General features: G+C 37.5%; 1 protein-coding gene across 1 annotated transcript in view; it reads left to right on the top strand.

Moving 5' to 3' along the window:
• Positions 1–14160, top strand: part of LOC140231516 (BAR/IMD domain-containing adapter protein 2-like) — a 110183-nt gene that overhangs the window by 36402 nt on the left and 59621 nt on the right. Inside the window, 1 exon segment of the mRNA XM_072311651.1 lies at positions 12014–12075. Coding sequence (XP_072167752.1) covers positions 12014–12075 — 62 coding nt within the window.

Raw genomic sequence — 14160 nt, 5'->3', positions numbered from 1 at the left:
GCAGTGTGGGCTGAAACTTCCGGTTTTGTGGTTTTAACATCGAGTGGGGATCCACTCGTAGTTACGGGGGGGGGGGGGGGGGGGGGGGGGGGGCAGAAGCTCAACCTCGAGGTTTCGTAACCTTGAGGTTAAGATTCGTCGTGTGGACACACGTCGTAGTTAGGGGGCAAGAGCTAAACCTCGAGGTTTCCTAACCTCAAGGTTAGGGCCTGCCGTCTGAACGTAACTTCTAAAAGCTCCACCCTAATCCCTCTGCCTTCGTGGAGTTCTTCCCTAAACTTGGCGTGCACAATCGTGCATGTACCTTTCTCCTCCAAATACAGTCAAACCTGTAATAGCATCCACCTGCCATTAAAAAAATCCCCCCCCCCATAAAAACAAAGCAACGTTAAGGATCTTATCTACAGCAGCCACCTGTTTCAAGGTTTCGTAACCTTGAGGTTAAGATTCGTCGTGTGGACACACGTCGTAGTTAGGGGGCAAGAGCTAAACCTCGAGGTTTCCTAACCTCAAGGTTAGGGCCTGCCGTCTGAACGTAACTTCTAAAAGCTCCACCCTAATCCCTCTGCCTTCGTGGAGTTCTTCCCTAAACTTGGCGTGCACAATCGTGCATGTACCTTTCTCCTCCAAATACAGTCAAACCTGTAATAGCATCCACCTGCCATTAAAAAAATCCCCCCCCCCCATAAAAACAAAGCAACGTTAAGGATCTTATCTACAGCAGCCACCTGCTTGTTACAGTGCTGCCACTTTTTTCATCAACAGTACCTCAGGTCTCAGATGGCTACATGTAGCTGCTAGAGACAGGTTTTACTATATCCGCAGTCTTTACTTTCTTCTTTAGGGTAGAACACATTATTAATGTTACAGAAGAGGAAAAGACTTGTATGATACTTAGAACGTACACTGAGAAAGTGATTTCTTGAAACTCGACTATCAGAACCGAGATAAGATTGACATGAGGGCAACTTCTCAAAACTTGCCTACCAGTCACACCCCACATGTTGAAGCTTCCGTAGTGATGGCTTTGAGTCTGGAGACCTGGCCATGTCTTTACCACCACCAGTGGCCTCATTTGATGGCTTTTCAAGTTGGGATCATCCACATACCACCCACGTGTGCTCGGTGATTGAAAGCTAGTTTTGTGAGAGAGTTAATGGTTTGATAGTTCGATCTTCCCGAAACTTCAGACAGTAAGATTTTATGTTGTATATGTCCTTGATAGTTATAGATCATGGGGAAAAAACAAACAGAATCAGAATAGAGACTAAAGATGCAGATTCATACAATTGGACCATCTATCAAAGTTGGCCTTGATATTAGAAAGTAAAATCAGACAAAATGATTGGAAGAGTTTTCAGCAGTCAGACATATTTTTTCCCCTTAAAGGTAGGGATACCTTTTACAAAACTCCCAAAATGCAGCAAAACATTAAATATGAACCTCAGGGGACTTGTTTAGGCCACTGCTTAGAAATTTGGAAGTCAACAGTTATCCACAATTTGAATAATGCACAAAACTCAACTACTCAGTAGTTCTGTGTGCCAGCCACACTTACAACTTTGTAAGGGTTTTTGTTGCAGTCTTCTGTATTTTTATCGATAAACACAAATCTAAAAGTATAAGAGCTGATGTAATAACATATAGAGTGTGTGGCAAGAATGTATAGAAATGTTTGTAAGTTTTGATGAACTTTATTCACAAAATATACATGATGGACACACATGCAGTGCATGGGTCTGCAAAGGTAGCCTAGTAATGTACTGGAATTTATAGTGAGCCCTGAAAAGAATTCAATTCAAAATCTAACGGTCAATAAAAATGTACTAAATGTTACCTTCCACTTTCAATACTTTATGGGAGTTTCTAAAATGATACTCTCTTCAACATACCACTGTGTTTATACAACTCTTCATTTAAGGCATGCAAATGGGATTCCCTACCTTTAAAACATGATGTGGATCTTGGTGTAAACAAGGCATCTCACAAGAATTGTGATGACACCATCTAGGGCCTAATGCCATTAGAAAATATATCTATGCTTTTTTTGTTCCACTTGATATATCACTATTTCATGAAAGTATATTAAAATATATCAATCCTTAATTTCGATTTGAGATACCATTTCTATCAAAAACTTCTTCCATTTTATTGATGTGATATACATATCACTGTGGTTGTCAAGGCAAAATTGTACTAAGAAGAGCAAGAGTACAATTGTGGCTGTAATAGAGAGGGAAAGGTTGATATTTCTCTTCTGTAGTTTCTATTTGTGCCCAACCCCCCCCCCCCCATACCCATGACCAAGGTGACTGACCTGTGCCCATCTTCTAGTGATAGGGGATGACAACAAGAATGTAACTTGTTCTATTACCTAAGTCAACAATAGGAAAGGACATTGCATATCACATGTTATAATGAAAAAGTGATGGCTCCTTTAGCTCATGTATAAAGGTAATTTTTCGTAAATGAGAAGAGTGCCATTAGGGTTTCGGCATATCTGATAAAGTTCTGCCCATTTTCTTTCCTCATGTGCACCAGATATTAAAAGGAAAACAGCATTCATGATCTTTTTTAGTTGAGTTTCTCTCACAAAAGACATGACAGAGATCATTCCTTGTCGTCTTCTTTCTGAACAACCTTGAATCAAATGGAGTGAACCTATTAGACGATGTCGCCTCTAGACGTCTCATAAAGAAAGGAAGTGTGCATTGTCACTCGCTAGCACTTTTCCCTGCCTGTGGCATTGTGGCCTGCCCCCTTACAAACTATTGTAGGAGCACAACACGGTGAGGGGGGAAGAGGTACGTACATACGTACTGATGCTTTCAGCCAAAGTTTTCTCTCCAAACAGAATTTGATCCAGTTTTCATTGTTCGGGTGCTGTCGCTCTCTCGCCGTGCCCGCGGGGACCTTGGGTAATAATGAGTAACGTTGGCAAACTTGTCCCGATGAACGGTGTAGTCTGGAGTCCAAACGTAGCGGCGTCAAGATTTGAGTTTATTAGTGGAGTCATCATTGGCAATAAGTCAGTGATTTTGCATTGGTCATCAGAAAGAACAGGACGATACTCTGTCAATAGACCTTCGAATCTCAACTATACATTAATAGATATATTTAACTGATTTTGATATGTTTATGCTTTGTATAAAAATTTGTTCAAATTGGAGAGGAGCGCTTTGAGACTTTGGGTGCCCCGGCAGGAAACCAGCTGCTAACTGTTGTGCATGTTTCACCCCTTGTCAAGTTTAAGCAGATGCACTTTGTAACCTTGACTCAAAAGGGCTCACTAAGGGTGTTAACTAAAAGTAACCTAGTAGTAGAGGCTCATCCTAGAGCATGAATGATCAAAAGTTCTTCATTTTGTGGCATGAAGTTTGTATACATCTACATTGGAAATGCAAAATAATGGAAATGTTGCTAACTCGAGTAGCGTGAACATTACAGTGGTGCTGTTGTGGTAAATGCAATGAGATTCTTGGCTTGCCATCATTAACCCGTTGAGGACAAGTCTAGAGTATACCCAGGCAGGTGTCTATGGGAAATGTGTGTTTAGAAGTAGCAAATTCAGTCCGTCCTCAATGGGTTAAACCAAGATATTGTGTGCTCTTGAAGTTCAGATTAGCTGTTGTTAAAGTGATGCTGCATACCAGCCTATAGTATCATGCCAAATAGAAATAGGAGATGCATGATAAAAAAACAAATAAACAAACAAGATAAGAGTAGAATGGGCCAAACACTGCATGATTGAAAGCTTAGACTGTTCACAATGTTTTAATGACCTTCTGTGTAGAGCTATGCAGTTACCCATCAACATGTCCTTGGTTTCCCCTTGATTTTGGTATAAAGAATCTTGAGAGCTTTTATGGTTACTTTCGGTCTGACTCGACTGGTCTGATTGTCATGCTCCTTGTAAGTTGAATTAACTAAGGTTTTTTTTTTTTTTTTTTTTTTGTCTGGGAAAAGACTAGCATTAGCCTGACTTTGTGCAGGCACAGGTTTCTGTAGCAAAATTGTGTTCTCCTTGTTACAGTGTGAGTCACATGGTTTGGTGAGAACTGGTCAGGTTTCCTCAGCCCCGAAGAAGGAGGAAAAATATCGTTTCCTGTTTTGTTAGCAACCTCTCCTGTCCCACTAATGAGACGGTGGGATAAACAGGTTGAAAGCAAAGTGGGCAGCTCGGCACACGAACCGATTTTCCTGTACTCACTGCATACTTCCATTTTATAAAATGTCTGGATGCTGTACAGAAGCACACAGTAGGTGCATTCACACTTGAATTTATACCGTGAAATTAAATACTGTGGTATTTTGTGAGTAAGAGCAATAGCAAGTGAAATACCATTGCATCTATTACGGTGGTATTTCACCAATGACAATGGTACCAACAGATTACATGCCGCGATAATTCAAGTGTGAATGCGCCTTCTGCACATCTACGTGCATGTGTACTTCCGTGCGTCGGCACTGATCTGTGTTGCAGAGTGCTGGCACGTCTTGCCCAAGCAGAGGTGTAGGCCTGCAAACACTATAGGGGTGCTGTTTGATAGCCCACATGCTGGAAACAGTTTTAGGGCTCGGAAAGCAAAATAAACAGAGACCTGAAATGCAAAGCTGTTCCACTCTATGTTCAATTGGGTTGAAAAGACAAAGTAACTCAAAGCAGAGAAAATTATGATAAAGGCAAATTTTCTTATTTTTTGATAAGAAATTGATATTTTTAAATGAAAATAATATAATCGTTTGTTGATATATTTTCCATATTGATTCTTTAAATTTCATTCATTTCCTTAATAGTCATTCATTTTGTCATTAATTTACAGTTTTTATTGTACAGTCTATACACACAACTGATTTTGCATCCTTACATTCTTTTATGATCACTTGATGTGCAGGTGCCCTTCGAGAGAAAACCAATAAAAATCAGGGGAAAAATATACTATAGCCATGTGTTGCTTTATCCATTGCATATCCACAATGATTTGCCATTGATTACTACCAGCTGAAATACAATATATATGCTCAATGTATCAGCAAAGAAAAAAAGAAAAGAAGAAAACCCTTTGCAATATGTCTGTCTGAGGTTGTATTTGACTATGATCATAAGCTTAATATAATTTCACAGCCGTCTTAAAAATTCACTCGGCATAACATTTCATCACAAGTGTCTGATATGGTTTGGAAATGGGGGGGGGGGGGCGGATGCTGCACAGCAAGGCTTTAAGGTTAAAGGGTGTGTACAGTTCTGGTCGAGGTGAGGATTTAGCTTTTAACGTTTTGCGAGATATTCAGAAACCACTCTATGAGATGTCAAAGAGCATGCAGTTCTAAGGGGTATCAAAAGTTTATTCGATGAAAATCGGTTATGAAATGGCTGAGATATCCAAAAACAAGGTGAAACAAAGAGGTCTTAATAAAGTTGTGGCATGTCACCTTTTATTATTAGCACTTTTTTTGGATATCTCAGCCATTTGAAAACCAATTTTCATCAAATAAACGTTGAATCCTTCGTAAAATTACATGCTCTTTCATATTTCATAAGAGGCTTTTCATTATCTCACTTAGGAATGTTCAAAACATGAATCCCCACCTCAACCAGTACTGTACAGTCCCTTTAATAGTGAATGCGATAAAGTGCAGCCAACATCGTTTAATGTGAAAAATGATGTACAAGTAAGCTACATCTGTATCTTTAGTTCTTACAGCACAGACATGAATGTTTGTTGTAAATGCTAGTCCCACATGCCTATCTCTGTGCTGGAATGCTTGAATATACTCTGCCAGAAACTGTAGCATATACGGTTATAGAATATTTGACAATGTCCAAAATACATGGGTATCATACTTGCCAACTAGTAAGATTTTATCAGATTCAGTAAGATTTTTTTTTACGTTAAAAATAGCAAAATCAGATTTTCTGTCAGAGAAATCAGATTTTAAAAAAATATTTAGATATACCTTTCATGTGTATTTTCTGAAGATTTGACCGAAAGTAAGATTTTTAACTTCAGTTTGCATATAAAATAAGATTTTTGCAATCCACGAGTAAGATATTTCATCTTGAAATGTTGGCAGGTATGGGGTATGGAACGTTCAGCTGTGCAAGGACTGATGTGGAGAGAGTTTGTTGAGAACTTTACCAGTGGTTGTATCACTACTGAAACTACTGTACTGTCAGTGTGGCTTTAAATATCTTTCTAATGATGTAGGAAATGACATTACCTTAATCCTCTTGAGAAGAATACTTTGCTCAAAGGATGTTCATGTTGCTTTAACCTTGGGATCTATTTTGCCACATAATTGCCTTCCACTTGTTAGAAGCCTAATGGCCCATTTAATGGTTGTCTGTATGAGGATATGTGATCATACCCTTTAAGGCTTCACCTCTCACAAGAACAGTCAATAAAATATCCCCCTATTCAGACGCAAGCCAGTTTATACCAAAACTCGATAAAGAAACGACGTATAAAGAATCATCGTATAGCCGATAGACCGTTCAGACGCTAATTTTGACTATTCCGGAAAAATGTCGCATAGATGTGCAGTTTCTCACTGCGCATGTTGTTATGGTATGAGTGACAGGTACAAGGTCACCTTTCGTGCTCGCTCCCATTAAGCCCCGCCCAGTTATACTGTTCGATGGTCGCCAATACGTTCAGACGCACAATGCACATGATGGAATGCTGATTCGTTATCGAGTTCTAGTTCGAAACGATGCTCTGACCGTCGTTTCACTATATGTCGTTTCGTTATACGTCGTTTCGTTCAGCGTTCAGACATATAAATTCATCGTATAGCTATACCGTTTTGGTATACATCTTGTAGCTATACCGTTCTAGTATAAATTTTTTTGCGTCTGAATGCCCTGCGAGTGTAAAAGCTCTTCAGACCCTGATCTCATGCATTTCATCAAATTGTAGAGATCAGATTTTGGGGTTTAGCTGGACCAATAAACTTGAGTATTAAAAGGACAGGGACTTTTTATGAATAAAAAGTTATGTTTCTAAACTTTGCTATTGAAGTTCACAATGTGAAATGGAATGGTTCAAACAAAATGTGCCAGACAAGATGAGAAGTACATGAAGCAGGGTTAGACCAGAGTGGCGCCATGGCCCTCATGCATTTTATAAGCTGATGTCTGGATTGGAGTGTATTTGTCTGCCGCAATTATTGCAAGTTATATATTACAGGCAATATACTTTGAAGGACACACAGTATATTGATATGCCGCATAAAATATCACATTGATCCATTATACCAGGAAATATGTTCCTGATATAATGGATCAATTACATCATGGGATGATGTGATATTTCATACAAGCTTGTGTACATGTGCATGTTGATGATCTTCAGCTTTCGTGCAGCTTGATGGGTTGGCAGGTACATTCTAGACTGCAAGTGTATGGTTCTGTTCTCTTTCCAAGGGAGATTTGGTTTGAGTGTTGAGTAATGAATCCTTCCAGGTCTATTTCATCTTATCAGGCTGCATCCCTCCTCCTGCCTTCTCCACTATACACATATTCCTGCTAGCCTGCTTCCTATTAAGCAGGAAGCAGGCGAACACTTGATTTCCTGCAATTTGATCAGAATTCAATGTGCAATTTTGATGTGCTGAAATGCTTGCTGAGTGTAGGCCATGTGCAAAAGGTATTTTATCAGTGCTATAAACTTGCATCCATTTTTTCCTTGCATTCAGCATTCTCACTTTTGATACCGACAAAAGGAATGTGTATCATTTTACAGAGCACTGATGAGAATAACAAACAAGAATCCCCCAGGTCCCAGTCGTTATGATAAGAGGACATTTAAAGGCAATTTACCATTTGCAGATGAAACAAAAACCCAGCTTTAGTGCTTCAAAATAGTTCAAAATGTGAGTTAAGGATAGAAACAAGCAATGTAAAAATTTGAATCATGAGTATGATTAATTTTTAGAATTGTTAAATATACAAAATGTGAGTTAAGGATAGAAACAAGCAGTGTAAAAATTTGAATCATGAGTATGATTAATGTTTAGAATTTTAAATATACAAAATGTGAACAATAGTTATAATAAAAATGTTTCCAGACTAAACTGTCTACAGTGATGATTTTATGAGAAAAATAGTGATATCTCCAATATATTTTAGGCTTTAGTGCAAAAATTTTATATGGCAGGGTGTTTTTGTGATACAACTGACCTACACATATCCATCAAAAGTGATATCTTGGACATTTTTAAAATCACTGCTCCCAATGGTAAACAGGATCTTTAAAGTCTTGTGTTTGTACTGGTGCATTTTATGCTTGTAAAATGCCTCCAATGCCAAGGAATACAACCACAGTTTATTATGTATGCAGTGGCAAACAACCCCTAACCTGAGTTCCCAGCTAGCCTCTGAATATGGATATCAAAGTGCATTTGAAATTAATCCAAGTTTTCAAAGGTGTTGTGGGTCCTGGGTATCATATTCACATGCGTATGGAATGGATTCACATTTAGGCCTATAGGAGAATATCATTGATCTTGAGGAATAATGTATATTACAAAGATGATGCAAAATGAGGTCATGTTTTAGGGTCGAGAGGATTGTTTGGGAAAGTGACGGCATGGTACAGTACATTGAGTTAAACATCCATTAATGAGGTCCATGATTCTTTTCTAGCAGTGGTTGACCTTTAGGTCTACTTTAATTATTCAAACTAATCATAACACACACACACACAGTGGACACTAGATCCACTGAAGGACAGTAAATCAACAATTTGTTTGTGTTTGAGTAAGTGTGTGCATGTGTGTGTGTGTCAGTGTCCATATGTGTGTTAGTTACATGTTTGTTCATGTGTACAGCTGTACATCTGTCTGGATGTATTTCCCTCAAAATGCCAGACAACCTGTAAAGGGAAGTGTAACTAAAACTAAAAATGCATGTACTTTGGTTTCATTTTTATAATATCAAATTAGAGAACAAAGATAACAAGTTGTACAGTAGAATTTAATATGCCATGTCTTCGAAGACATGGATCAATTGCGGTGCTGTGCAGTATGGCTCGCTGAGTGAATACTGCAGAGTAGTGTAATAAAAATGAAAGCGAATCTGTTCGAAGGAGACATTTTTGGGTGTCAGGAAGAAAAAGATGCTCAAACTTTTTTAAACATTAGCTTAAATCAAGCAATATGCAAATACTGAATTATCTTGCCTTTATCATCTTTTATTCTAGATTCCCTAGAGGCTTGATATTATAAGTGACTTTTCCCCTTCTTCAACTTGGTAACAGCTAGCAAGAGCAGAAAAGTTGACACTCTTGTTTAAACCCTTCTAGTTCCTACCAATGACCACTCTCTATACAGTGTCTAACTTTAGAGTTACAGTCCAGGAAACAACTTCCCCACCAGTCCAAAGTAGAGTACTGTTGATGATGATGTATCATTTCCTATCATTCAAATCACTATAGAACTTGCTTTCTTTCTGTAAAAAAGAAGAAGAAAAAAAAAGCAACTGCTGAAATGGAAGATGAAATAGTGACTGACAACAGTTAACTAATCTTCGACAAATTTTCTTCAAAATTAGCTAGGCAATACACTATCAGTGTCAAATTCTGTCATAGCTAGAGTCTCTCCTTTACATACCATGAGCATGGAAGGATACTTGGTTCAAAGTAGCATCCCATTAAAGCTATAAACTTTCAAAGTTTGGGTTTGCCTAAAACTTGCTGCACTTGAGTCCACTACTAAGTATTGCAGAAAAAAAAGCTTTAGTTGCTTCAAAATAGTTCTAAAATGTGAGTTAGGGGTAAAACAACCAATGTACGAAATGTTAATCAGTACAATCAATCTTAAATATTGTTACATGTACAAAATGTGAACAGTAGTTTTGTTACAATCGTTTCTGGAATAAACCGTCTACAGTTATGGATTATTGAGAAAATTAGTGATATCTCATATTTGTGCCTGTATTGCAAAATTTTTATATGGTAGGCAGTTATGTGATAAACTGAAATATAATATGCATCAAATGTGATAACTTGAACATTTTTTTAATCACTGCACCCGATGGTAAACAGTGGCTTTAAGGCCTTAGTCTGTTTTAAGTGTTTATTAACAATGTCTGGTTTTAGCACAGTTCTCTCTTCGCAGGTTATTTCCTTAAGAAAAGAAGAAGAAATTTACTTCTAGGTGTGACAGTTTTCATATCAGAGCAGTCCAATGATACTTATAAAAGAGAAATACCAATCTGGAAATTTGTCTTTTTTTTTTCTTTGGAAAAGTACACACCCCCTTGACAGGTATACATTTGAACGTTCAGGCAAACAATAATTGTTCAACATGCCTTCTAAAGGACCTACATGTAGGTCAAGTTCCCTTTTGATGTCCTGAAAGAAAATGATATTTGTGAAATTTGGACTTCACTATAGTTTGAAGAGTGGGGAGCTCTCGATATGAAGTGTTCAAACATATGGATAGACAATGGGCTGACTTTATGCTGGTGTCATATATAGAGATAACATGACATTCTGATTTGTAAACATGCGAGAGTGCAGATTACATGACTGTGTGCCCTGTTCACCTGTATAGGATGATAAAACTCCGGTGTATTTTAACCAGCACTGGCTATGATGTATGTGGTAACAAACTGACTCATAGTGGCAAGTCAGTGGACATGAAAAGAGTTGACATTTGTGGTTTGCATCCAGGGGTCTTCTCTTCCCTGAGTCAGTGATTTTTTATTTTTATTTTTCTTAAAGGGATGATATAGTATTGGTTGAGATGAGGATTGAGCTTTTAACTTTTTGCAAGATACTAAAAAAAAAAAAAAACACTGTATGAAATGCTACAGAGCATACAATTCTAAGAGGAATTCAGAGTCTATGTGATAAAATCAGTTTTGAATCGGCTGAGTTATCCAAAAACAAAGTAAAACAAAGCAATCGTAATAAAAGGTGGGTCCCACCTTTTATTAGGACTCCTTTGTTTTTGATATCTCGGCCATTTAAAAACCAATTTTCATCACACAAACCTTGAATTCCTCTTTTGACCTGTGCTCTTTCATATTTCATGAGAGGTTTCTTATTATCTCACAAAAAAAAGAAAAAAAGGTGGAAACATGAAGCCCCGCATCCCAACCAAAACTATACCATGCCTTTAACCTGTTAAAGACTAGTCCTGAGTATACTCGGGCAGGTGTCTTTTTGAAAACATGATTGTGTTGGATGGCAAAATCAGCTAGTCCTCAAATGGGTCAACAGTCTCAATGCAGTACAATATAGCCTTCTTATCCAGTGATAATGGCACATGGACTGATATTAACTGAAACTGTAGAGATTCATAGTTGTTAAACTTTTTTGGATTATGTGATTTTCCTTATTAAAGGTATTAGCCCACATTTGTAAACCTGCAGCAATTGGTCTCATAGTTAGCATGGAGTTTGGGTATGATTGCAGTAACACCTGTGCAAAATTTCGTTCCAATTAGTCCATTACTTTCATAAAAATAAATGAAAATGCACCGTAATCCGTATGCATGCGTATAATGCTCGCTAGCTCCGGTCCACGTACGTGTTACATGTACAATGTACGTAGCTATAGCCCGCGCTCGTAATTCGATTTTGGGTCGGGTTGACCCGGTTTGAAAATTGATTTTAAAACGATGATTTTCTCTCTTTTATCGAATGGTATAGACAAAGAGCGACAGGTGAGGTACAATGTATATTGCTGTTATAACTTGTACTTGAAGTCATATTGGACCAGTTTTATGCAGTTTTGATTTTCGTGGGTTTGCAAATGTGGGCTAGTACCTTTAAAGCTTCATTGATGTGTTACTCCAAATATTCCTGCATTCACGTCAGTTATTCATATACAGGCAGGTAAATTCCCCTTTAAGGCCAGAAAGATGTAAGTTTTGTGTCAAAGCTGTTGATTTATGATTCATACATTATATGGATTCATAAATCTTGTTGATATCAGTTATGCGTAATTGTTCAATATCTTTCCTTTGTTCTTATAATCTTGTAATTCTGATTCATTTTGTGCAGGCCAGTCGTTACTGCAAATAGCTGAAACTTTCAGACAGATTGAAACTGAGAGAGAAATAACGGTAAGTGAGAGTTATCCTTACATTGCATGTCTTTAGACAGTGCCATAAGACTGTCCTCATTGTTCTTCGTTACCTCACAGACACTGCTTGCTTTCAAAACATTCTTGTTATATGGTATCAGCATGAATCCTTCTTTTGTTGTATAGTATAGCTGATCCTGGGTGCTATTGCTGAAGATGTTCTGTGTACTTCTGGCTTAAAGAGAGAATACTGTAAAACATATGATATATTCGCGGCATGAATTTTTTGCAAATTGGAGCCGTTTTTGCGGCATGAAATTTTCGCGTACTGCCACTGGCATTCAATGCATATAGTGTAGACAAGAACTTTTGTGTGCATTTTAATTTCGCGAATCTTGGCGCTTGCGAAATTTGCAAAATTAAAATGCTCGTGAACATTCCTCGCTTTACAGTAGGCCACAGAGAGGGAGCCATTTCTCACAAACCTGGTGAACTCCAAATAGCAAGCCAATGAAGATGTTTGATAGGCACAGATGACCTGTTTGAAGAAAATAAAGTTGCATTAGACTGTAACACTTTATGTGCTAACATCATGTTCTATTGGGCTGCTATTCATGTTAAAAAAAAAAAAAAAACTTGGTAAACTATAACACTTCTAACATCATGTTCTAGTGGACTGATATTCATGTACAGTAACTGTGACATAGCATGACATGATATTTTCTTCAAGAAAACAAACTTACCATTGTATTGTGTGTGGGTTTTTTTTTTTTCCTTGACTTTGGAACACACTATTTGAAATCCTCTCCCGAAGTCACCCTGTACCAGTACAATAGTTTTAGATGATTTATGATTAGCATATAAATGGCATGACAAAGTGTGACATTGGCATTGTTTTATGCTAGATAATTCTAAATTTATTCTATACTTAAAAATATATATATTTTATATATATTTAGATGTATATATATGCTTGTTATGTTTCAAGCTTGTGTTGAAAATACTGTACGAGCTGAAATTTTCGTGGTGGTTTTATTTTCGCGAATTTCGCGAATCGCCTTTGAACCGGGAAAAATTACAATGCGTGAAAACAACGCAGGGAAATGAAAATCAAGCCATGCCATGTGCTGCAGGATCGCGCCAAAATTACAGTGCCGTACAGTACACTACTAGTACTCGTAGCTAGCTACGTACGTAGGTCTAGCACACAGCTATCATGAGCTGAGGCCATATGGCCATAATGTAGCTAGCATTGATAAGTACAGTACTTCGAATGTGGAACACATTCGTACACACTGTGGAATCAGTTTTTTCGTGAGAGTTCAAGTAAGTTCAGTTAGACCCTCGCAACTGCGAAATTAGCAACACGCGTAAATGTCCTCCAAGTAGCAATTCGCAAAAATATCTGTACGCGAAAATTTCAGCTCGTGCAGTAGAAGTTACAGTTTAATGTCATTAAACAATACCAGACTGATATTGTATAGTTGTCAAAACCTTGATATTTGTCTGAGTTTTTCTTCATATTTCCACCACATTATTGGTTTATTCCACTGACTTCAGGGAAAAATAGATCTCCTTTGAGGTCCATTCTCCTGGTATCCACGTCCAATAGAGAACTTGTGACGCTTGCCCCATTTTTAAGGCATTATTTACCATTTGCAGATGAAACAAAACCCAGCTTTAGTGCTTCAAAATAGCTTTAAAATGTGAGTTAGGTATAGAAAAAATTGTAATCAGTGTAATCAATGTTTAGCATTGTTAAATATACAAAATGTGAATAGTAGTTATGATAAAATTATTTCTAGAATAAACCATCTATAGAGTTGTGGTTTACTGAGAAAAATAATGATATCTCCTTATATTTTAGGCTTTATTGTGAAATTTTTATATAAATATGGTAGGATGTTTTGAGATACAACTGATCTACACATTACTTTGTATTATGGATCAAATGTGATATCTCAAATAATTTTCTTTATTACACTGCTCCCAATGGTAAACAATACCTTTAATAGCGTGCTGGGTGAAGAAGCAGAAATATTTGTTACACAAACTTGCTACTTATTTTGCTGTTAATCCTAAATAATTGGTAATTTGCCATAAACTTTTGGACCAATCATTGTTT

Source organism: Diadema setosum, chromosome 8 (assembly GCF_964275005.1).
Source record: "Diadema setosum chromosome 8, eeDiaSeto1, whole genome shotgun sequence".
Classification (NCBI taxonomy): Eukaryota; Metazoa; Echinodermata; class Echinoidea; order Diadematoida; family Diadematidae; genus Diadema; species Diadema setosum.
This window is presented reverse-complemented; position numbering and strand designations above follow the sequence as displayed.